Source organism: Aspergillus ruber (genome assembly GCF_000600275.1).
Source record: "Aspergillus ruber CBS 135680 unplaced genomic scaffold scaffold00010, whole genome shotgun sequence".
NCBI lineage: Eukaryota > Fungi > Ascomycota > Eurotiomycetes > Eurotiales > Aspergillaceae > Aspergillus > Aspergillus ruber.
In genome coordinates, this window is record NW_024467306.1 from 4,797 (window position 1) to 27,845 (window position 23,049).

A 23,049-nucleotide genomic window follows, 5' to 3' on the forward strand; every position below is an offset into this window, starting at 1 on the left:
CAAATTCATGCTGAGAACCAGGCTCCTTGGGCAATTCGGGGCCGCAAACGAGGAAGAAATAAGTTAGGCGAAGCATTGAGGTCTTTGGGTACATAGCAAACAAAGAGGACCCGGGGAGCCCCGGATTCTCATGAATCTGAGAGGAGCCGAGCCCTCAAGAAAAGCACACACCATAGATGTAAATAGGTATCAAAAACTACCCCGGCGGCTTACAGCCGGAGGGGCAGTTTCCCGCATAGCCATGGATTAAGATTGGCTGGGACGGGTATGAGTTAATCCGAATCCGAATCCGAATCCGAATCCGAACCAGGTATCAACTTGATCCTTGTTCCTTTCTGCATTTCCATCGCAACCTGCTATCCAATGATTCTGCCTTGACTTCCGCATAGTCATGTGAAGCTGATGTGGCTAGGTCTGTAACAGTGTCTCTGTAAAATGACGCATGTAATCCACTGAACTGCAGCTAATTTGTGGGGCTTCAGCTGGACAATTGTCATGGGTTCTGCCAATAGTTGCCCATGAATAAATGATGAGTTGCGTGACCGGGTGAGGCAAAGCTGAGGCCATATGATGATATGCATGATGAGGTGTATGTGCAGATTCCCCAGCCAGCCACATCTGCAGTATAGAATTATATATTCCTATACCATCAGCCCACAAATACAATTTCTCGAGAGTCAACAATTATCAAGGCAGTACCACACAGATTTCTGAATATTATATTCAATAACTCTCCTATTATTTGACAATGCCTAAGGTAGGTTAGATATAATACGACCCTGACAACTGTTATTTATACTAAATTACCTATAGTTTGTTCAGATCACTTTTGAGGGTGTAGAAGCATGGGAAGACAATTATGAGGAGGTTAACAAGTATGTTGGAGCAGAAACGTCCTAGGGACTTCTTAGAATATGCTATGGCTGACAATCTCAGGATACTTGAGGAATTAACTGGAACCGACGAATACCCCTCAACCAAGTCATTGCCTCCAATTATTTTTGGCGCTGAGTACGGCCCCCTCCAACAATACTATTGTTTCTATATATCTTATGAATGGGCTGGTCCTAAATTCTGACTCAACTTCAGCCTCGATGAATACGGTATTGAACGATTGAAAAGCATTGAGGGCGTAGTTGTCCATGTGTCTGAGGAGGATGATGATTAACTGGCTATATTCCGTTGTCAACTATAATAGTTCGGAAGAATATCTTAGGCACTATTCGGTATGAATGAAGAAAGAACTGCGATTGAGAAAACTATTAAGCATAAGAGCTTATTTATAAATAATTTGTCGGTTATTAACTAGCTGTTAAAGGAGATCGTTGCAACCGAAGTTCAAATAAACGAAATGAATGAAAAAAGGTACATAACTCATGTATGTGCTGCCCGTAGTCCAAGGATGCTGGCTGCATGGTCCCCCAATTCTATCATCCATCATCATATCTGTACGTACCTACTTTGAGACAGCAAGAATACGTACAACGGTTTCGGTTATGCACGGAAGTTAACAGCTGCCTACAGGCGTGTAAGCTACGATAGCAGACTAGTGTGGTGCCCAAAATCACCCGCATATTGATACCAGCCAGACGAGATCAGGAAAACCTGGATGGACTAGGGTTACGTTAACTTTGGGAACCATGTTTCCCATTCAGTGTTCGAGATTGACTTCGCCCATCCCCTACAGCATTGAAAGGCAATATTAGGTGATATATAGCCGCTGTAGTGTTCACAGATATAGAGATTCTATTCTTTTATCTAAATTTGTGTAACGCTAGAGTGTAGGGCCTAGGCATTTATATGATCAAACGACCGTTTCGGCTACGAATCGATACCGGATCGCTAACGTGGATATACCTGTAGGTAGAGAAGGTTTTATGTAGGGTAAAATGAACGAATCGCTTGATTCTCTATCTATGAGCGCCATAGTCTATTTGTACCTGACGTCTCGATGGTGTGCCGATAGCGAGCCCTTATCCAGAACTGTCGATGCTTTGGTACCGATTTATGCCTGATCCCTCAGGCTGCAATGCTCGTGCGGCTACAAGATTCCCAGAGTTCAACAAAATGATACTTCATGTCATGCCAGAATACGATGTCGAGGTGCGGCAACCGCAGTCAATTTGGGAGGTCTACGGTCGGGGGGCCTCAACTGTATCCACCTCGATACGTACTTTCGACCCTGACTAAGCTGTGATTCCGACAGAGATATCTATCTGTGCCTGGCGCTGATCCTATCGCAGCTCGAAGAGCTGCGTCTTGTCTATGTATCTGTAGATAGCCTGACCTGTAGCTTAACCTGTTCGTCAGTTCCTAATATATCTGTACCTGACCCCGCACCCTGACAGACAGCACTATTAAGCCCTGGGATCTCACCACGGGTGAGCTGCGGCAGTCCCTCGAGGGCCACTCCCATTGGCTCTGGTCAAAGACCAATGCTGTTCTATCTATTCATGGAAACCAGTGGATATGCCTTCAGGGTAAAAAGATGTTATGGCTTCCTCTAGAGTACTGTCCAAATTGCTTAGCAATGAAAGATGGTATCCTTGCTCTTGGCCATGTATCAGAAAGAGCTTCTTTTATCTCATGTTTTACTTAACCAATGCACATAAAAAATACTGACCCTCGCTCCTATATTCTGATATCCTTTTATAAGGAGGGTCTTGGAAGGCAAGGGAATTTATACTTTGCTTTTTTAGCTGTAGAATATACTATATTTCGACAGGTTTCTATACCGAGGTACTGAATGTAGTTGCCACTTTCTTGTCATTTCCTGTGTTATTGAGTAAACAGTTGTTATGTGGTTCTCGTACGAACCCAAAGGATGGCAGTTTGGCTAGGGCCAGCACAGAACGCAGCCAACAAGGGGTCTGAAACAGCTATCAACAACCTTCGTACGACCCCCTAACATACGAAGACTATCATTGACCCCTTTGGTCAACTCCTGACTTCCGCGAGGGATTGCTGATAACACTACTTGGAGCCTCATTTCTGTACGACCATAAAAGATTACTTCCACCTCTGCTCTGTTTGTCTCTTCAACGATTCCTTCTTGCACAATAGAGGTTAGCTTTAGGTTAAGACAACTTGAGCTCATAACCCTAACAACAGTGACTTGTCTTCTGCTTTCGAGATTTTTGTTATGCGTTGCCATCTGCCATTTCAATGGTGTTGTGTTTTTGCGCTCACAAAATGCAAATATTCTTTGGGTTGCCTCGTGGAGATTATCTCTCCACACTTAATCTTAGCGATAAAAAGCACTACCAATATGAATATATTCAAATGAGGTTTTTGTACCACTCTCCTGCTTGAGCTCTTCATAGTACCTCCGCGCTGCTGTATGTGGATGCTGAAGCAAGGATTTCCGTCACTCTGCCTATTTCTATGGACTAATTACAACGCTGTCTTCGTTCCATGGAACAGCTATGTTTCTGACCCTACTACCGCAACACATTTTCTTTCCGTATTCAGTACATTGCTCTGGCCATATAAAATAGGCCATTCCATTAATTAAACAGCACTTTGGACCTCCATACATTCATTTTATGAATATATATCTTCCGTAATCGGTTGTTTTCTCCTGATTGGTCTCAGTCCTAACTAGCATACAAGCCCATTAGCCATCCAGCTTCAACGATTCTTAGCGCACGTGCCTACAGTGTATGATTACTGTATTATAGATAACAAGCGAAGATTGTTTGGAATGTACCTAATTTTATGGCAAGTATCTTGGCTGTGGCACTCAGACAATAAGAGTGTGTTTGGTGGTGAAATAGGTTTTGCTGCTCACTGTATGATGTCTCAACCCTTCGTTAATGTAGACATTTTCAAGCAAAAGAACAGACCAAGCATTACCCACTTCTCCATGGTGCAAATAATGCGGGATCAAAACCCACATCTCGGCTATTAATCGGAGCGGGAGTGGGATAGACATCTCGGAACTCCACTCGGACCATGCCCACCATGCCCACTACCGTGTGTATATCTAGTATACTGAGCAGCAAACAACTTTAACAAACCCCATCCTCTTTACTCCCAATTTCTAACGTAAAATGCCCGATACAAATACAACAACAAAACGCGGCCTAGTCTCCTACGGCCCCTACAACACCGGCGGATGGAAACTGCAAAACCTCACGCCCCGCCCCCTCCAACAACGAGAATTGCTCGTCGAGATAGTCGCGTCGGGAATATGCCAGACGGATCTGCATTTCGCGGGCACAGAGAGTGGGTTTGGGGTTCATTATCCCCGGATTATGGGGCATGAAGGTTTTTTTTTTATCTTTATTTTCTTTTCTAACAGGGTCCTCGGGATAGAAGCTAATGAATAATAAACGACAGGAGCCGGATACGTTCGAGAAGTCAGTCCCGGGACACAAGGAGCTAAACCCGGTGATGCTGTTATCTTGTCATTTTCAGCGTGCAAGAGCTGTGAACCGTGTCATCGGGGGCATCCGGCGCATTGCTTCAATTTTAATGCGATTAATTTTGATGTTGTTCCCGAGAACTATACGTTCAAGGAGGAGCGGTCCAATGAGGCAGACGGGTATAATATTTACGGGAAATTCTTCGGGCAATCAAGTTTCTCTAGTTGGTCTATTGTCCGGGAAGACTCTGTCATCAACGTCTCTGATATCGTCCACACAAGGGAAGAACTGCAGCTTCTCTCGCCACTAGGCTGTGGTATTCAAACCGGAACTGGGGTTATCATCAACGCCGGTAATGCGACACCCGAAGACCGGGTCGTGGTACTTGGTCTGGGTGGTGTCGGGCTAAGCGCAGTCATGGGCGCCAAGGTCGCAGGCTGTAAGCAAATTATCGGAATCGACCGACACGAGTCGCGACTTGAACTAGCTAAGGAACTTGGTGCCACTGATGTCGTCAAAGTGAACGGACTAGAAAATACCGCTGCTATAACAGAGGCAGTGCGGGGAATGACTAGAGGCCTGGGCGCGAACATCACGCTAGACACAACCGGTGTACCCGCGTTAATCGCGGAAGGAACACGAATGACCGGGTTCAAGGGGAAGATCATGCAAGTCGGGACTGCTCCCGAGGGCACAACATTGTCAATCCCCATTCATGAATTCATGGTCACAGGAAAGCAATTCATGGGCGTTGTCGAGGGCGACGTGAATCCGCAGGAGTACATCCCGAGGATGATTCAGTGGGTGAAGGATGGGAGATTGCCGTTAGAAAAGATTGTCAAGTTTTATCCGGCTGAGAAGTTTGAGAGGGCTATTGGGGATATGCAGTCCGGCCAGACTATTAAGCCTGTTATCTTGTGGTAGTTGTAGGTTGTCCGCTTGTGAATAGCTTCATGGATTCTGTTTTAGGAATGTTCTTGATAGCATCGGCCTATTATGATGCACATGTATATACTAACTATATCTGGTTAGCCTGACAGTTGGCAATCATGTGATACTGCGGCAGTTGATGCATCGTCTTGTTTCAGGGACATTTTGTATACAAGACCTGGTCTAATAGTCAGATCTAAACCTATACACCAAAATGCAAAACCACCGAGAAAGAAGGCAGCAATCCTCCTTCTCCCGCCACCGCTGGTCACAACTCTCTCCCCCACATCCATCTCCAATCACAGCAACAGCAGGCCCATCAAACTCTCGTCATCAGCCGGCCCTCGATGAATCTGCTCGCGCATACCGCACCATAGCACTTCGTCAAACGAATAGTTACCAGTCAACGCCCTGGTCGCGCACCCGTCGACAGACAATCAGCACTACGCGAAATAACCCCTCCGGGACCCCTCAGTCGCAAAGACCAGTATCCCAACCAGTCCTCGTACGGACATACTCCGGTAACACAGGAGAAAACATTAACAACAGTCATTGCCAAAAACAACCAGAACTGGCCAAAAGCACATCAACACCACCCGCACGCTGTCTATCCATACCATTCCTCAGTAACCCCAGCCCCTCACCAGCCCCCCAAAACAAACCCATCGGCTCTCCCCTTCCCCTACCAGACTCCTTCAGCATCGAATCCATCCTCACCTCCATAGACCCCAACATCCAACCAACACTAACCGCCATCGCGGAAATATACGGCCGTAGCAAACTAAGTCTCGCAAACGAATACGGGAGCCATATAGCCCCACTAGGCGAAATCCGCGCCCCGCCAGGATACCTCTTACCAGTTGACGAGGCGAGCTCTGAGCAGGAGCGGCAGCATGATGGGACTGGGACTGGGACTGGTGATGTTGGCGGCGGGGACTCGTGTTATATGAGTTTTGCGCCGTTTTCGGTTGCGGGGGATGGATCGTCCGTGTTGGCAGAGCCGGATACACCGAGGTCGATGGCAGAGATGAATTTGGGATTTGGGTTGGATGGTGGGGTTGGGGGGCTAGGATCGGGGCCGTGGCCAGTTATGAGAGAGTTTGCGGAGGGGAATGAGGTTTGTGGGAGGGGTTTGTTGGGAGAAGATATTGAGCAGAGAGTTGTTACGCCGGCCGTTGTGTCGGAGGTTCTTCTTGATGCACAGGCGGATCAGGCGTTGGAGTCTAGGCCTGGGGATGATGGTGCTGGGTCATCGTTGTCTGTGATGGGAGAGCTACAGTCCTTCTTTAGTCGGATTACACGGTATGGACAAACCAGGACTTGTCGACAGTCTGCGGAGGTGCAGCTGCGCGCGATGTTGCATCGTGATCTGTCTGCGGACTAGGGCCTAAGATATCTAATGACTAACGATGATGAACCTGCGACTATATTCAATGCTATCATGAATCATAAGAACTTTTAGACCATCACGCCGTAGCCTCAATCCCAGATATTAACGTTTTCGCAAACTCCTCAAACCTCGCATATGAGTAACAATCTGTCTTGTATCTCTCAACAAGCGGCCGGTTGTCCGGTTCCTTCTGTCCAACCTTCTTCTTCTCCTGTTCACCCTCATCATCACTATCACTATCACCATCCACAGCATCCCCCTCAATCAACACCCCAAACTTAACATCCACCGGCACAATCCCCAGAAACCTCACCCCCATCTCCTGCGCCATAACTTGCCCGCCCCCACTCGAAAACAAATTACTCACCTCCCCACAGCATGGACACGCATAACCAGACATATTCTCAATAACCCCCAGCGTCGGAATCTGCGTCTTTACACAAAAATTCACCTCCTTCCTCACATCCGACGTCGCAATCGCCTGCGGCGTGGTAACCAGCACCGCACCAGCAAGCCTTGGAAGTGACGGGTTTGCAGCCGCAAGACGGGGATCTGTCGTGGAGAGCGTGAGAAGTTGTTCGGCTAGCGCGATGTGTTCGTCACTTGTGCCGGGCGGTGTGTCGACGAGGAGGTAGTCTGTTTCGCCCCAGTGCACGTCGGCGAGGAATTGCCGGATCATGGCTGTTTTCTTGGGGCCGCGCCAGATTACGGCATCACCGCGGTCGCGCAGGAGGAAGCCTAGGGACATGCAGCGGAGGGAGCCTCGTTTGCTCTCACTTCCACTTCCGCTTCCTTCTTGCACCTGCACCTCTTGTCCTTGCGCAGAGTCATCGCTTGTTGTTAAGGTAGTGCCGTCGACAGCATCATGAACAGTCACCGGTAACCAACCACCTGGTGCTTGCGTAATCTTCGCGCCTTCGAGCCCGACTAACCTTGGGATTGAAGGTCCGGTCAAGTCGATGTCGAGGATGCCGACGGATTTGCCTTGGAGGGAGAGAGCGAGGGCGAGTTGCAGGGTTACGGAGGATTTACCGACACCGCCTTTTCCTGAGAGGACCTTTTCATAGTCATTGTTAGCGTTTATTCTTGTTTGAGGGGGATTGGGAGGAGAGGGAGTCGAGGTTGCGATGCGATTCAGGTTTGGCATTGTTATCGATAAGAAATGAGGGGCTTTTTTTTCTCTTTTTTGCAGGGAGTGTTGTGTAGAGGATAGTCGGGACTTACCAGGACAACATTCTTAACTCCATTTAGAGGCATTTCTATACGAATTTTTTATTGCATGTGTTTTGAAGAGTTGAGATTGAGATAAGAATTCATGGTCGTTGCGATTCTGCGTCATTCCGTTGCTTATCAATCTTCAATCTTTCCCGATGCGGTATCCTAGTTTTATGAGGAGCATAGTTCAAGACTCGTTATTCATTTTTATTTAGTTATGGTATAGCAATGGCTGCTTGTGCTATTAATTTTGTAGCTAAGTGCCATATTTTCTTCGTTAAACAAAGCATCCCCGTAAGATGTTTACTGCCACTTCTGCACCACCACACCACCTCTCTTGAACTCAGCCAAGTCGCCAAGCACAGCGCTTTTATCGGTAAGTTCATTGCTAGGGAATGTAGTCATCAATACCCACGGACGCGACTGGCTGATAGGGCTGGCCGCTCCGACAAATTGGTAGACATCGTCAATGGTGTGAGTGGTGTTGAATCGGGACGTAAGGCGTGTTCCGTCACCGAGTCTGATTTGCAGAGTGACAGCAGGTTGCGACTCATCCACGTTTGGCTTCGCGGGCTCGGAGGTAGCCTGGCTAGGCGCAGCAGCAGCAGGAGCAGAAGGTGTTGCGGTGACACCAGGTGTCGGGCTCCCGAGTCGGAATCCCTGTCCGGCGAACGGCTGGTACTTGGGCTTGGGTTTCACGTATTTTTCCTCGTGCTGTTGGATCTCCACATCTACCTCCTGGCCTCGTTGCACATTCATTATCGAAAGGGGAGCGCGTCCCTGTCGAATTCCGTCGAGAATCTCTGCGTTCCGTGCATCGTCCGAGCGGTACAAGTCTCCATCGTCGACCGAGAAGCCATCTGACCAGAAGTGGAGGGTCCGCTGAACTCGTTGTGGCAGCTGAGGAGCAGCGGGGGCACTGGGAGCTTCGATTACTTGACTGGGAGCATCGTCACCACCCAGAGTACGGGCAGTACCGGTGAAGTGGTTTCTTCGGGGTTGAGGTTCGTCAGAGGATGGGAGTTGGGTTCTGTTCGAGTCAGCTGCTGCAGATAATTATATATGAGCTATAGCAAAGCTTACTTGCTGGCCTTTTCAATAATCTTCTTCTTGAGATCATCGGGATTCTGCACAGCCAACCCGGACTTCTCACCACCCGCAAAGAAAGGCTGGTTGGGGTTCTCGTCATCATCGGAAGAATCACCGCCCCCAGACGCAAAGTCACGCATGGTAGCGAACTTCTTGGGAGGACGACTGCGTCCACCTGAAGACGACTGCTGAGGTGTATGCGACGACGACGAAGCTGACGGACCAGCAGATCCCTCCCCGGCACCAAAATGCTGCCCACCTGTATGTGCGTCTTGCAAAGCTTCGTCTTGTTCCGCGAAGTACTCGGTCACTGCCGCCTCGATATCCCACCCATTAGCCGCGAGGTATTCCTGGGCCTAAAGCGGCCAGAGTTAGCCGTGTTTATCGCATGGTATCCTTAGAGCGAAGCCTACCTCGGAGGGCTGAAGACCGGTCAGCGAACAGAACTGCGAAACGGCCTCATCGTGATTTGCGGGGTTATTCTCCATGTTGACGTCTGGGTATCGCAAGTCTAGCTGGTTGTAGATTCTCAATGCTGATATAACACGCCTCTATCCCGTAGAAAAAGTAAGGACAAATCAAGACGAAGTTGGTAATGCAGAAGGTGAAAGCTGTTTGTTCTATTTGCTGCAGCTGCCTGCCTGTACGTCATGCTGCCTGATTGGTCATCCGGTGGGACTATGTTCCGAAGTGCCTGGGGTGTCTATCCTCCCAAATACAGTCTATTGACGACAACTAGAAGATAACGTGACCCACATGCGAATGTCACACACGGGCGAATGTCACACAAAATCGCTCCGCCGCGACTTTAACCCCAATATTTCCACCAACGCACATAAATTCCATTAAAATTACCCATAATCGCCTTCCTCAGACATCTCTACTACTATCTGACAGGAACGTGCATTGTGTCCAGCTTTTCCGCAATTGCCACAGCGCCGTGCGCGTGTCTCGGTCCGCAGTTGCTGACCAGCCCCATTGCATGTTTCCTCCTTCAGTTGTACCTCAACCTCCATTTGATCCCCTAATTCTTGAGCTTCCTGTATAGAAAGTGACCCTCCTTTCCTTAGACGTGTTTTTTTAGCCCTCCGGCGTTTGCTAAGGGCCTCATTTGCCGCCCGAAGTTCACGAATCTCTGCTTCCATCAAATCCATCTTATGCATTATCTTCGTTGTGCCTTTCGCGAGGATGTCAACAGCATTCAGAATTGATGATGGAGAGCTATCTTGGTGACGAGAGATTCGGTTTTTGATAAGGTTTGTCTGGGATGACGCCTCAATTGGGTTATTTGGTGTTTTAGAAACCCAGCTATGGGAACTAGTCGGCCGCGAATTCGACGGTGTTGGCGTTTTAAATTGGACATCAAGCTTAGATATTACCCTTTCAGGGTTAAAAGGGATAAGGCCAGCCCCTTGAAAGCCACCTTTGATATTTTTTTCTGTCATGGTGGCTTGGTATGCGGTGTAAAATGCAGGAAAGAAATCTTCTTTAGTGATATGGGTGACACGCGCCCGCATAAGCCCTTCAATATGCTTACCATAAGCAATCTTCAAGGGACTAAAGTATCCAACATCAAGAGGCTGGAGGATATGGGATGAATGCGCAGGCATGCAAAGTGTAATAATCTTATTATCTTTGCAATAAAGCTCAAAGTCAGTTGAGTGGTGACTTGCATGGCCATCAAGAATCAGGAGACAGTAACAACCAATTGTTCGGGCTTTTGTATATTCATCAAAGTGCTTAATCCATTCCAAGCCAAGTTCATTCGTTATCCAACCGTTTTCGGATGTACCGATAACCCAATCCATTGGTAGTTGGCTATTCTGATACCAAGAAAGAAGGTGATATTGACCCTTGACAATGATGTATGGCGGGATCGCCCAGCCATGAGCATTAACTCCCTGGATCACCGTGACCCATTCACGATTGCCTGGCTGTTTTATTTTTGCCTTTCCATGTCGTTCGGAGCTTGTGACAACCATTGTAGTTGAGATCACTCCCATCTGAAACCCAGTTTCATCAAAGTTATAAATATCTGCTTCCTGGATGCCGTACTTCGCGATTATGTTTTGAACAAGCATGAACCAACAATGGATAGCCTCTGGATCTTCACATAAAGCTCTCTGATAGTCATATTTCCGACTAAAACGAGTTGTGAGCTCTGGGTGCCGTTTAACAAAGGTGCTGGCCCAGTTTACACCAACACATCCCATGTTGCGTGTTGCAAGTAATTGGTTGGCCATATCTTCCACACCAGACAACCGAGGAGAAAACCCTTTGGAATCTAGATCAAGTATGTGTTCAACAATCATTGATTCCTCTAAATCAGTGAGCCTTCGTGAATTGGCTGATATATTGCATCGTGATTGCATGCCACGCCGGCGGCGACTAAGCTTCTCATGATCCACGTGATAGATCTTTCCAGCTGCTCGAGCGCTCAGTTTTTTGTCATTTTGCATAGCTTGAAGGGCCAATATTACTTGGCTTTCATCATTTTTCTGACGCATATTTGGTTGTGGTGATATTTGTGATAGAAGTCAGAAGTCACGTCGGAGCAATTTTGTGTGACATTCGCCCGTGTGTGACATTCGCATGTGGGTCACGTTATGTGAAGTTATATTTGACAATCAATTAACTAGACTACTCCTTGACAGATTGCAAGCAGGATTGAGAGCTTTGGTTGCTATCGAATTTGCCAGGAACAACACCTGCTTACATAACGCCATACAGTGCCGCAAATCAACACCAACCAACAACGTTGAACAACCTCTACGGCTAAACACCCATACCTCAGTTCTACATTTGAACTATCGATCTGAAATCCGGAGATCTTGTTAAATACAGCATCATCTTCAAAATTTCCAACTCTCCTCATCTCGACTCGTCCTTCCCATTTCCCCTGGTCGATCCCCCCCGCATCATGGCATCCGACGCCCACGCCGGCCCCAAGGAGCTCTACGAGTCCGGCCTGACCATCCCATCGGACTCGGAAAACTACTCTGCGCCAAACGAGCTGGTATCGTCTGTTCACTCGACGTCCACCTCGCCTGTGCTCCTTTACAAGCCCCCAACATTCTGGAGTGTCCTGCGAGGTGCCGCAATCAACCTGGTGCTTCCCTTTGTGAACGGATTGATGCTGGGCTTTGGAGAACTGTTTGCGCATGAGGCTGCTTTCAGACTTGGCTGGGCCAACACCAAGGTACTGTCATCGCCAAAATCCCTAATCGTTGCAGGATGCTAATGTAATGACTCCGCGCAGGTCTTCCCAACCTACCGGAGATCCGTTGGCCCTGGTATTGAAGTCCGCGATGTTTCCTCGAGGAGGGGCTTGAGGGACACCACATCCTTGGAATAAACAGCTACATACAGTAACTCTGTCCTTTTGCCCCTCTTCCCTCTGAACCCCTTCCCCGATTTTACATCGCTTGCCCAGCACTGCATGATTACACCCCGGAGCTTTTTCAACCTCTGCCTGGTTTTCCACCCCTAAACCGTGCGCTAAGTGCGCGTGGACTTTGTCTTTTGTGTACATAGGTTCCAGAACCCCAGACGGCGTTTGGCGAAACACTCTTTTGAATTTGAATTGGCATACCGTTGTGATCTTACGACCGCACATTGCAAATACAAGTCACAAACATCCACGCTATTCTCAGTATCTTCAAGTAGAATAGTAACAGTGCATTGTTTATAATGCGCCATGGTTCTTATCGGTCCCCGTACAGCCCTCTCTCCGCCCGGCAGAAAACATCCAAAAAAAAGACGGCGGGAAGCATTCAGTTGGTTGCCCGCCTGCCCGTTTCCACTCCACTCCGAAAAGTATCCTGGCTGTTGTCTTTCGTTCCGGTTTGTGCGCCGTCAAGTTGTTACAATGTTGGGAGGCGCCGGTTTAAAAGGGCGTGGCGCAATGCCTGCCATTGCCCGGCAGCGATTGACTGTCCCACGCTCTAGTCGTTCGGTTAGTCCCCGGGAATTGATTCTCTGACATGAGAAATTGGGAGGGACTAACGATAGAGAGTCGTTCGTTTCTTACAGATATCGACATTTCGGTTGCAGAGCGCTTATGGTGGATATGGACGAATCAATCAGACACTCACAGGTGGTCTCACACGGAGAGCTACACCTTCCGTTGTTCCTGGACCGATAATGGCCGCTCGTTTCAACTCGACCTCGTCAACCGCATCCGTTGCTTCTGGCACGACTGCCAGCGAAGGTGCTGCTGATCAGGCCGCTCAAACGGAAGCTGGTGACATCTCCGGCTTGTCGCTATCGGACATCGACGCAATCCCCGAACACATGGGATACCTAAAGCAGCTTGGGTTAGATTATGGCTGGGGTCCATCGTCAATGATCGAATGGGTTATCGAGCATATTCACATCTGGTCAGGTCTGCCGTGGTGGGCGAGTATCGTGGGAACAGGTCTTTTGGTCCGTCTGGCATTACTTTACCCCATGCTGGGTGCGTCCGACACGGCTGCCAGGATGCAGAACATCAAGCACATCATCAACCCTCTCCGCACGAAAATGCTTCAGACCAACACGGCAGGGAACATGGTGGAAGCAACCAGGATCCGGGCAGAGATGAGCAAGTTGCAGAGTGACCACGGGATTAAGCCGATCAAGTCGTTTATTCCTTTCCTCCAGGTTCCCCTGGGTTTTGGGTGCTATCGAGTTGTTAATGGAATGACTTCGCTTCCTGTCCCGGGCTTGGCTGTGGAGGCGGCGGGGTGGTTGAAAGACCTTACTGTTGCTGATCCGGTCTTTATTCTCCCAGCTCTTTCAGCAACATTTATGCATCTTACTCTCCGGGTAGGTTCTACTATCGATATCTCTAAATACGATGGATTGGTCGCTGACATGAATACAGAAAGGTGGAGAGGCTGGCATGAATGACATGTTGAACTCATCTTTTGGAAAAGCATTCCTTTATGGCCTTCCTGCTATCAGTTTCGCTTTCATGGCCTTTTTCCCTAGTGCCCTCCAACTTTACTTCGTCTCGACAGGTCTATTCGCCCTGGGCCAATCGTACCTCGTCCAAAACGAAAGCTTCAGGAAATTCGCAGGCATGGCCATCCCCAAAAAGATGGTTGACCCTGCCGCCGCAGAAGCCCGAAACAACGACCTTCGCATGCTCCAGGATCTCATGAAGGCCCAACAGGCCAAGCTTGCCGAGGCCCAGAAGCAAAGCGCCGCCTCCCAAGAAGCCAACATCAGCTTCATTGACCGCATGGTCAACTCCTTCAAGGAGAACAAGAACAACATCCAGCGTGAAGCAACCGAGAAGATTAACGAATTCCGCGGCTCCGGTCCCACCAAGAACGCGGACGGTTCCGTCGCTGAACCGCCGCGCCTTAGTGAAAAGGATCAGAAACTAGCCGCTGATTACGAGCGGAGGAGAAGGGAGGAAGAAGAGTGGAAGCGGGAGGAGCGTAACCATGCCAAGAGAGCGGAATACATGAAGGCTCTCGAGCGGCAACGAGAGAAGGCTCGTGCTTCGTTCTCTCAGAACCAACGGTGAAAAGAGTCCACGAGTATGAATGAAGAATATTTTGGGAATTTGTCACATAGGGATGTTTGGGTTTCGTATTTTTCCTTTAACCACTGTACCATATACTACTGACTGCTGTACCATTTATCTATCTTCTTTTCGTGTATAAGAAAAGATATGGTTCAATGAATTACCGTCTGTTACCAGCTTTATTTTACTGTACAAAAGCACGCATAAAATATGATATTAAAAATTAAGAACTTTTATAAACATGTCCTCGCTAATAAATCCAAAAGAAGATTCCATCGCTATGCACGCTATCCAAAACAATGTACACTACTTGTCATCCCTAGCAGCAGCATGCAACTGTTGCATAAACATTTGCGACTCCGCTGCATACTTACAACGTCTCCGAATCTTCTCCCCATACTTATAAAAAATAAACGGAAAAGGCATACACGCCAGAGTCAAAAACGCCGGAATCGACGACGCCCAATGAATCCCCAATCCCTCATACATATACGTCGTGAACAGCGGGAAAATACCACCGAACATAGACCGTGCCACTGCGTTCGCGGCGAGCGCTGATGCAGCAAAAACGGTGTATGAGTCGATTAGATAGCTGAGCACGCCGAGGTAGATGAGCACGACGCCGAAGCCGAAAGGCACGCAGCCGGCGATGCTAGCCATCCAGTGGATGGAGGGGGAGTTTGTCCATGCAAACCAAAAGAGGCCAATGGGGATGCAGACTGCGGCGAGCATTACGGGTGGGAGGCGGGATTCGGGGGGTGCGAAGCCGCCGTAGAATTTGGATACTTTAAGGTACCGCTTGTTATCTGGGATGGAGTAGAGTGTTGCAAAAACCATGCCTACCATAATACCTAGGAAGGCTAGGCCGCCGATACCCTGGTTCCAGCCGCGGCCTTGTTGGTAGACGATAGGGAAGGCAGCGAACATCATGAACAGCGCGCCGTAGATGATAGCAATGTAGACGGAGAGGAGGAGAACGATTGGTTCGCGGAAGAGCAAGACCCAGGGTCGGAGGAGAGCTTTTGCAAACATGCGTTTTAGGGAGACGCCACCTTCTTGCTCGATGTCTAGTTTTGTGCGGTAGACTTTGCCGGTGAGTGTTGAGAGGCGTTTTGCGCGTTGGCGGAGGAGGACCGGGGCGTAGGTCTCTGGGACGAGAAGTGTCATTGTTATCCAGAGGACGCCGGAGAATGCGGCGAGGAGGCCTTCGACCCATTTCCAGCCCGCGTTCATGCCTAGGAAGCCACCGACGATGGGCCCGAGGACGGGGCCCATGAAGGGTGCGGCTGCGAATAGACTTAGTGCCAGGCCGCGCTGTTCTGCTTGGAACATGTCGCTGATAACGCCGCCAGAGTTGGTAAAGGGTGCCGACCCGGCACAGCCGCCCAGAAATCGTAGGATAGCCAGGGTTTGTATATTCTCGGCCCCGGCGCAGCCAGCAAGAAAGGCGGTCATAAGACCCAGGGAGAAGATGAATGGCGTTTGGCGGCCGATGAACTCGCTCAGCGGAGCCCAGAATAAGGGCCCTAGGGCAAATCCGATAACGAAAAGCGATAGTCCAAGCGTGGCGAGCTCTGTTCCGATATTGAGATCTTCTTTTACCTGATTGATAGCGCCTGTATATGCAGACGACGCTACAGCAACCGCCAGTGCTGCCGTCGACACCACGATCGTGATGCCCACCTTTCTCATGGTTGGCATTAACATTGGGTTCCGAGGATCATTGGGGATCCAAGACACCACGAACGGATCCTCCACCGTTCCTGACCCGGGATAAGTGTAATCCAGCACATCCTGAGTAATGGCACCTTGGTCGAGTACCTGTCGCCAGTAAGGTATAGTTCGCGGCTGGTCAACTCGAACGCTTTCCAAGTCAGTTGTCTCCAGGCCTGTTCCCATCGTCGCCGGTTATATTGATACCCCGGAGAGCACGCAAGAGTAGTTTGAAACGTCGTAACGGAATCCATCGTTCTTTTAGTGACCAGAGAACAATTTTCGCGAAATCCGATGGGTCCTAGGACCCATCGGACTTTGAAGCGATATCCGAAACCACTGCCGAACCGGCCCACAGGGCCAATCGGGTCCTCATCATCTTCATTTTCTCCATAAGGAGGGTCTCTGCATTGCAACCCATTTGTCATCTGGACGGGTAAAACGGCACGCTACCACTGTGCCCCATGCGGAGAATCTGCAAGGTCAGTTGTCGTACAAAGGGCGCAGGGCGTACTTTGTAGGGCGTGTTAGGGCATAACGCCGATGTGTAGCCGTTGTGTACAGAATTATACGCGCTTATGTAATAAATCGAAGTCATGTGCTCTTCATCGCAATATTTTTGTGCCTTCGTACAAAGTGATCCAGCTTTTTATGAGGGTCAATATGCTGTTTGGGCGATGCTAGAAACGGCGAGAATAAGGTTGACTCCCGTGAGATATTGTCAGCTTCCATCAATCCGTGTGCCATTTGAAGGTTGATCGTACTTCCTGCAAGCAAGCCACGGCAACAGCACTGCCAGAGTGCTTTGCCATCTTCTGGACAACTCCAGGTTTAGTGCAAATTGATTTGAAGTCACCTGTCCGGATTTCAGTCTAGCTCACAACCATTTACTTCGTAGAAGCCCGTATAGATTGACAGAAACGATGGATTGCTGAGAACACGAATAAGTATTGATCACAAGATCCATGATATCCAATATTATTGGAGATTCTTTCGAGTCCTGCATTTACTCAGCGGGTCATTCATCGTTGAATATAGCGGCTTCTTAGATAATGAAAGGACCGTATGAAAAAAACTAAACCTATTGGATGCCAATCGCCTAATATGGGAAGGCTACCGACAAGTCCACCATTTCCAATCCTCTAGGTTTCTGATGAACCATTGAAAACACAGATATATCCAGCGTGTGCATATATAGGAGCTTTTTTAGCGCTCTATATTGTTGTGCCGATTTTCGTAAGCGAAATGGCGGACATGTGGATTTTTGTAATAGAGAGTGCCTTGTTGCAGTTCTCCAAGGTGTTGATCAGGCTAACGCCATACTTGTATGGGTGTGGAGAAACGACCATTGAGCCAGAATGTAGATCTTATGGCCTTGACTGAGAAGACAGTGACTGCGTTGGAGTATTCAGCAGCTGAACTTGGGGGTTACATATAAGAATAATGGGCCCAATTAACGAGGCTCATGAGGCTGTTGAGGTGCTTCTAGCACCGGAATAAGGCAATAAGAAATGGAATTCAATGTCAAGGACAATTTGTGTAGCAATTAAGGATGAATGGATGCGGCAAGCTGGATATCTTGGGTTTCATTTGCCGTTGACCTATTCAAGCCTTAGCGCGACTACGTTCAAGCCTCGATGGACTTATGGATTTCAAGAATATTTTGGTAACATACTAGGCACTGAGTTTCAGAGTCTGCAGTATGCGGCTCTTCGATGACCAGGTTCCATAACACAACCGTAATAAGTTTATGTTTATTTGGCGAATACACATGCCGCCAATTATCCATGGCATACGAGAATCTCCAGGGTATCCACTAGGAAAAGAAAGAGAAATTTTGAGAAGGTACCTCACTTTAAATGTCATGACAATGTAGGCAGTCATCACTGTCAATTCTGGGATTTGTCGGAAGCCAGCGTGGGACTCAGCCCGGATCAGTATCATTATGCGACCAAAAAGTTCGTCTGTCGGTTTTTTGGGTCTGATAAGCGGTTGTGTTGGTGATATAGGTCTAGACAAAGCAAATCGTCAATGACATAATGCCAACGGCATACGAAAGTTCGATCAACTCACTTCAATTTCGACAATATATTCTGTCGCACCCATCCATACCGTTGCTTATCTGAGATCACGGATAGGCCATTGAAACACGCTTCATCCTGTCGCTCATCGAAAGATTTCTAACTCGATCGAAAAAAATGCCCACTCGCATCCTGTGTAGTAGGGAGGCGCCCTTGATCCCGCTGAAAGACAGTTCAATGGCGCGTAGAGAACGGATAATATCCGTGGATCGCGTCAAGGTGAGTTGCCCTATTATAGCAAGTGCCACGATTTGTTAGCGTTATTCCCGCACTATTCTTAAGGCTCAAACACATACCCATGACGGCGAGTACGCTCCTTTGAGATTATTCTCAGAGTCCATGTGGTTGTTGGTGGCACTATCTGCCTAGACTTCGAAGAATACTTTTGTTGTCGAAAGACTAGTCTTTTAATCGATCCAAAGAGACTGCTTGTGTCAACTCAAGTCACCACAATAACTGAGTCACTGTTTGATCAAGTCTTTGGCCACAGCATAATGCGGAATGCTATAGCTATAATTTTGAAAGAAGAGAGTTGAAAGAGCCTGAAAAAAGCCTAGCATGCAATTATGTGAATGAGGCTCATGTCAACCATTCCCAAATAGGAAGCCCTATTTCCACGACAACTCCCCAAGCCTCCCAAACCATCACAAACCAACACACAATCCGCTTCTCTTTATGCTCTGTCTTCGTTCTTTCTAACCATTAATTGTCTTAAGGATACAAAAGATCTCAATTTGGTTCCAATGAAAGAGCCGTTCCGACGCAAGCTCAGAAAACCGCAACGGCACACAGGCTGGGATCTCAAAAATTTCAACCCAAGGCTCTATCACGTCGACATTTGTCCTTTGGGGATTTTTGCTGCTATAGGTTTCTTCATTCTTTGCAGTACGCCGCCTACTTCCCCAAAAGAATATTGCCTTTCAGAATCAATCCTAAACTGAATCCAGGCTTCGAAGACCCTCTAATCACCATAGCGACTGAGATCCGCAAAATCGCCAACAACGAAAAAACATGGACAGAACTTATCGGCGAAGCACTTATATCGGCTTTCGTCCTATGGCTGCTTCTTACACTCGCTGTTTGGGTTGAAAATGCTATAACTTGTTGCTGTCAGCGCCGTCGTCGCAACAAGATGAAAAGGAAATAGGCAGCTTTACCGGAACACGACTTCGAGATAGACTAGTCTCATTCATGCTTGCTTGTTCTTTCGAATGATACCTTTTACAACTCGATGAATGTCTACGATTACGATTACGATTCAGACGGCTAGGATAATAGTGGGGATGGTTTAGGGCTAGAGATTTGTGGGTCACGGATTATGTCTCTGTTTGATTTGCGGCGTTATATGGTCTTTCTTGATTAGAAATGTATTCCTGTTGACGATTTGCTGTAACTAAGGATGGAGAAGGATTCTATTTTTATTTAAATGTGCGATATACCTCGTGTTTGCTTCCATACAAGATCTGGCGGTTTATTTGATTTCTTCTAAGAAGTCAGTAATCCCAGATAACCTGACTATTTCCCCCTCATGGCGTTGCCACGAAAGCCATACCGACCATCAAGCCGAATAGGACGACATCGACCCCGAGGTACATACGCCATCCCATCCGCATGCGCTATGTTCAGCCCATAGAAATATACCCGGGGAAAAACCAGCTCATTTCAATATGCACAGTTCAAACAAATGACGATACGGACTCCTCGTCCGAATGTCCCTGCTTTGCACCTGACCTAGAAAGAATTTTTCAAATCGTCTTCGAAACGAAGTTCACGTTGGCGCGAGTCGACCTTTAATGGTTCACGAGCGCTATCTTGTCTTGCCGTGAAAGGTCATCGTTGTTTCAACATTTGATTGTCACATGTGAATGGTTGAAAGTATGCCAGTGAGTCTGAAGCTGGCTAGCGGTAACAGTTCATGGTAGTTAATGATACTGAGCAATCCAGTATCCCAATCCTTAACACCACACTAAGCCACCTTGACATTGGCCGGCTGCTTTCCATAATTCCCATAGTACCGCTCATCCATACCAGCCTGCATCCGCGCTTCGGTATTGAAAGGGCCCTTTAGCCCACTCCGGAAATGCTCCTTGACGTTCGAACGGAAAACCTCAACCGGATCAGTGCTTTCTTGGCCACAGATCCATGTTAGCCATCGGTGACCAGTGGTGACATGGGTAATCTCGTCGTTGTGGATCACTTCCAAAGCTCCGACGCTGTCAATGTCGCCTGCTTTGCGGAATTTCTCGATCGTCATAGGATTAACGTCCAAACCACGAGCTTCGTGCACCAGCGCGATGATGCAGATTCTAGCACGGAGATCATGAGCGGTTGCAGTTGCAGATTCCCATAAGCCGTGGTGAACGGGGAGAGCACCAAAGAAAGAGCCCATTTCCTCGAGTCTAGTGCGCAGGAATGAAAAATGCTTTGCTTCGTCGCTGGCAACCTTCAGCCAGTCATGGAAGAAGGCGCGCGGTAGTTCCTCTCCGGTCTCTTCGGCATGGAAAGTCGAGAACCGCACGCAGATATCAATGGCAAGGTCGATAGCCCATAATTCGATATTAGCTAGGGCGTGTAGCATGGTAATCCGGCTTTTCAGCGTTCCACCTCCTCGCGAACGCGGCATTTCCGTAGCCTTCACGGTATTCAAATTTTCTCGTGGTGGTGTGACAGGAGGCGTGATCGTGCCTCTGCCGATTTCCATTGGTGAAGACGACATTTCCCGCTCAGTGAAGATCGAGAACAGATGCACCGTGAGCTCGATTTTGTGTTCCGGATGAGACGTGTTCAAAATATGAACAGCCCAATCACAAAACGTCGCACTATCATCCAAAAATACAGGCCTCGAGGAAATTTCAAGACTTTTCTGAAGGCTCTCCAAGAGCTCAGTCTCTTGAGTTTGCCCTGGCTTCTTAAATTTGACCTGCTCTGTCACCGGCTCCAGCTGCCTCAAACTGATACGGTCCTCCGGATACTTCAAGAAAATAGTCTCCCCACGGATCTCCACAGGATAAGTACATGCCTTAATCCCAACGCTCGACTCCCCCGTCTCTACATTGAAATCATACGCATGCCACGGACACGAGACGATATACGCGGAATCCTCAATATCCACCTGCGAATCCTCCATTGGACCACCGGCGTGCGGACACTCCGCCTCCATGGCATAAAACGACCAGCCATTTTCCGCCTCATTGGCTGCTTTGGTCTTGGATTTTGCAGGCTCGATTGATGGCAAGCGGAAAAGGACCAGTCGCTTGTCGTCGGAGAGATGAATCACATGTCGTGCGCTTTTTAGGTCAGGCAGGAACCCGAGTTTGATTGACATTTTTTCTTTTTATGGTTCGGGAGTGTTTGCTTCACACACAGTGGGAGAGGATGCCTGGGTTGAGTCGCTTTTGAAGTTGTCTATTGTTCGAGATATTTTTTTTCAATGTCACGTGCCTGGTGGGATGTGTCCCGCTATCCCATAAGCGGTTAGTGCGTATTTGACTGAGTGCGTTTTAACCAGGAAGCCAATATTCTACACCTAGTACTGAAAGACCTCTGATTGGTCAATTTATGTCTATAAGATAACGTTGACCCCGGATTCTGTGCAGGTCAAAATCAACCCAAGACTAGAGATCAGATCTCGCTTGGGGCTATGTTTGTTTTTCCAGGAAGCAGAAGCTCCATATAGGGTATGGACGGATGTCGACGTTTATGGGGCGCATAGTCTATGTCTGCTTGAACGGGTATATCAATGAGCCCCATGGGTCTAAGGCCAATGATGTTCATGTACTGCTGAACGACCTGGAAGTGGCAGCGAAAGTCCTAGATAAGGCAGAAGGTTATCCGCGTACTAATCTGAAAGGGATAAATCAGCATAGTATTTGCTACTGCAGCAACAACGACTAGAAGTTCATCCTTTTGGTCAAATTGAGTGCCATAGGCAAACTGTGTTGCCAGTGGCAGTCTTCTCGGAACAAATCCTGGAACCACAAATTAAGTAAAGACATTGCGCCAGGAGACGGGGTACTGCTCATGCTAGCCAAGGACTGGAGCTACACTCTCCCATCCACTCTGCTACCCAGTCACCAATCCATCCCAGAATTGCCGGAGTATTTCGACTCACACATGCAACTCTGGCTGGAAGATTTACTCCCCGAACCTCGATCAACAGCACAACTTCTCGCCTTCTTCCATGCCGCAGATGTTCTAGCCGTGCTGTCATACCCAATCCTTCGGTCCTTTTTGGAGGTAATCAAGCACTTGGACCTCTCCCAACCTTCCAGTATCTATTTCCAGAACCATTGGACCCGGTTCGTGGACAACTGGGTACCGGCTTGGCATTTCCTTCATACAAAATCGCTTAGCTGACTTGATAGCGAAGACATAAATAGGTAGACTGGACCACTCTAATCCATCACATAGTTCAACTTAGGCCGTGTATGTTCTATTAAGGCTCGGCTAGTAATAAACATCCCCCATGGCCGTTACAGATCGTATCCATATAACATCAGCCCTGGAGACTTGAGCGAGCCACTCCATGTACTCCTGACACGAGTGGGGAGGGAATATTGACGTAGCATTTTATTTAACGGCAATTAATACACCCCCAAAGAATAATAGAAATAAGAAAGGACAAGCCGCGAGTCTGGTGGCCGCGGCGGGCAAAATAAAAAATAAAAATAAAAATATATGCATCGTCCGTGAATCGAACACGGGCCTCGTCGATGGCAACGACGAATTCTACCACTAGACCAACGATGC

General features: G+C 48.2%; 9 protein-coding genes and 1 non-coding gene across 10 annotated transcripts; 5 read left to right on the forward strand and 5 right to left on the reverse strand.

Annotated features, from left to right (window-relative positions):
* Window positions 1–748: 748 nt before the first annotated feature.
* EURHEDRAFT_376845 (uncharacterized protein) lies at window positions 749–1,168 on the forward strand (the record flags this gene model as incomplete). Its single annotated transcript, XM_040778896.1, has 4 exons — window positions 749–757; window positions 814–875; window positions 937–1,011; window positions 1,090–1,168. 4 exons carry the CDS (start codon window positions 749–751, stop codon window positions 1,166–1,168), a joined length of 225 nt encoding a protein of 74 aa, XP_040639472.1.
* A 2,884-nt stretch (window positions 1,169–4,052) lies between these two features.
* Window positions 4,053–5,291, forward strand: EURHEDRAFT_514731 (NAD(P)-dependent alcohol dehydrogenase; the record flags this gene model as incomplete). Its single annotated transcript, XM_040786296.1, has 2 exons — window positions 4,053–4,269; window positions 4,342–5,291. 2 exons carry the CDS (start codon window positions 4,053–4,055, stop codon window positions 5,289–5,291), a joined length of 1,167 nt encoding a protein of 388 aa, XP_040639473.1.
* A 929-nt stretch (window positions 5,292–6,220) lies between these two features.
* On the forward strand, window positions 6,221–6,934 carry EURHEDRAFT_411505 (uncharacterized protein). Its single transcript, XM_040781637.1, has one exon. The coding sequence runs from the start codon at window positions 6,244–6,246 to the stop codon at window positions 6,679–6,681; it is 438 nt and encodes a 145-aa protein (XP_040639474.1). The 5' UTR covers window positions 6,221–6,243; the 3' UTR covers window positions 6,682–6,934.
* Window positions 6,764–9,479, reverse strand: EURHEDRAFT_514732 (P-loop containing nucleoside triphosphate hydrolase protein; the record flags this gene model as incomplete). The annotated part of the gene is made up of 4 exons (XM_040786297.1): window positions 6,764–7,744; window positions 8,224–8,932; window positions 8,986–9,347; window positions 9,405–9,479. The coding sequence occupies 4 exons, from the start codon at window positions 9,477–9,479 to the stop codon at window positions 6,764–6,766; spliced, it is 2,127 nt and encodes a 708-aa protein (XP_040639475.1).
* Window positions 9,480–9,784: 305 nt separating this feature from the next.
* EURHEDRAFT_411510 (uncharacterized protein) lies at window positions 9,785–10,380 on the reverse strand. Its single transcript, XM_040781638.1, has one exon. The coding sequence runs from the start codon at window positions 10,143–10,145 to the stop codon at window positions 9,843–9,845; it is 303 nt and encodes a 100-aa protein (XP_040639476.1). The 5' UTR covers window positions 10,146–10,380; the 3' UTR covers window positions 9,785–9,842.
* A 1,092-nt stretch (window positions 10,381–11,472) lies between these two features.
* EURHEDRAFT_411512 (TOM13-domain-containing protein) lies at window positions 11,473–12,635 on the forward strand. The gene is made up of 3 exons (XM_040781639.1): window positions 11,473–11,585; window positions 11,646–12,190; window positions 12,251–12,635. Exons 2-3 carry the CDS (start codon window positions 11,912–11,914, stop codon window positions 12,344–12,346), a joined length of 375 nt encoding a protein of 124 aa, XP_040639477.1. The 5' UTR covers window positions 11,473–11,585; window positions 11,646–11,911; the 3' UTR covers window positions 12,347–12,635.
* Window positions 12,636–12,781: 146 nt separating this feature from the next.
* Window positions 12,782–14,712, forward strand: EURHEDRAFT_411513 (membrane insertase OXA1). The gene is made up of 3 exons (XM_040781640.1): window positions 12,782–12,946; window positions 13,024–13,797; window positions 13,856–14,712. The coding sequence occupies exons 1-3, from the start codon at window positions 12,860–12,862 to the stop codon at window positions 14,504–14,506; spliced, it is 1,512 nt and encodes a 503-aa protein (XP_040639478.1). The 5' UTR covers window positions 12,782–12,859; the 3' UTR covers window positions 14,507–14,712.
* EURHEDRAFT_411514 (MFS transporter) lies at window positions 14,703–16,482 on the reverse strand. The gene has a single exon (XM_040781641.1). It carries the CDS (start codon window positions 16,403–16,405, stop codon window positions 14,813–14,815), a length of 1,593 nt encoding a protein of 530 aa, XP_040639479.1. The 5' UTR covers window positions 16,406–16,482; the 3' UTR covers window positions 14,703–14,812.
* A 3,784-nt stretch (window positions 16,483–20,266) lies between these two features.
* EURHEDRAFT_401976 (Rieske [2Fe-2S] domain protein) lies at window positions 20,267–21,625 on the reverse strand (the record flags this gene model as incomplete). The annotated part of the gene is made up of 1 exon (XM_040780120.1): window positions 20,267–21,625. One exon carries the CDS (start codon window positions 21,623–21,625, stop codon window positions 20,267–20,269), a length of 1,359 nt encoding a protein of 452 aa, XP_040639480.1.
* A 1,353-nt stretch (window positions 21,626–22,978) lies between these two features.
* On the reverse strand, window positions 22,979–23,049 carry EURHEDRAFT_t64. Its single transcript has one exon. It is a non-coding gene; the product is annotated as a tRNA-Gly (tRNA).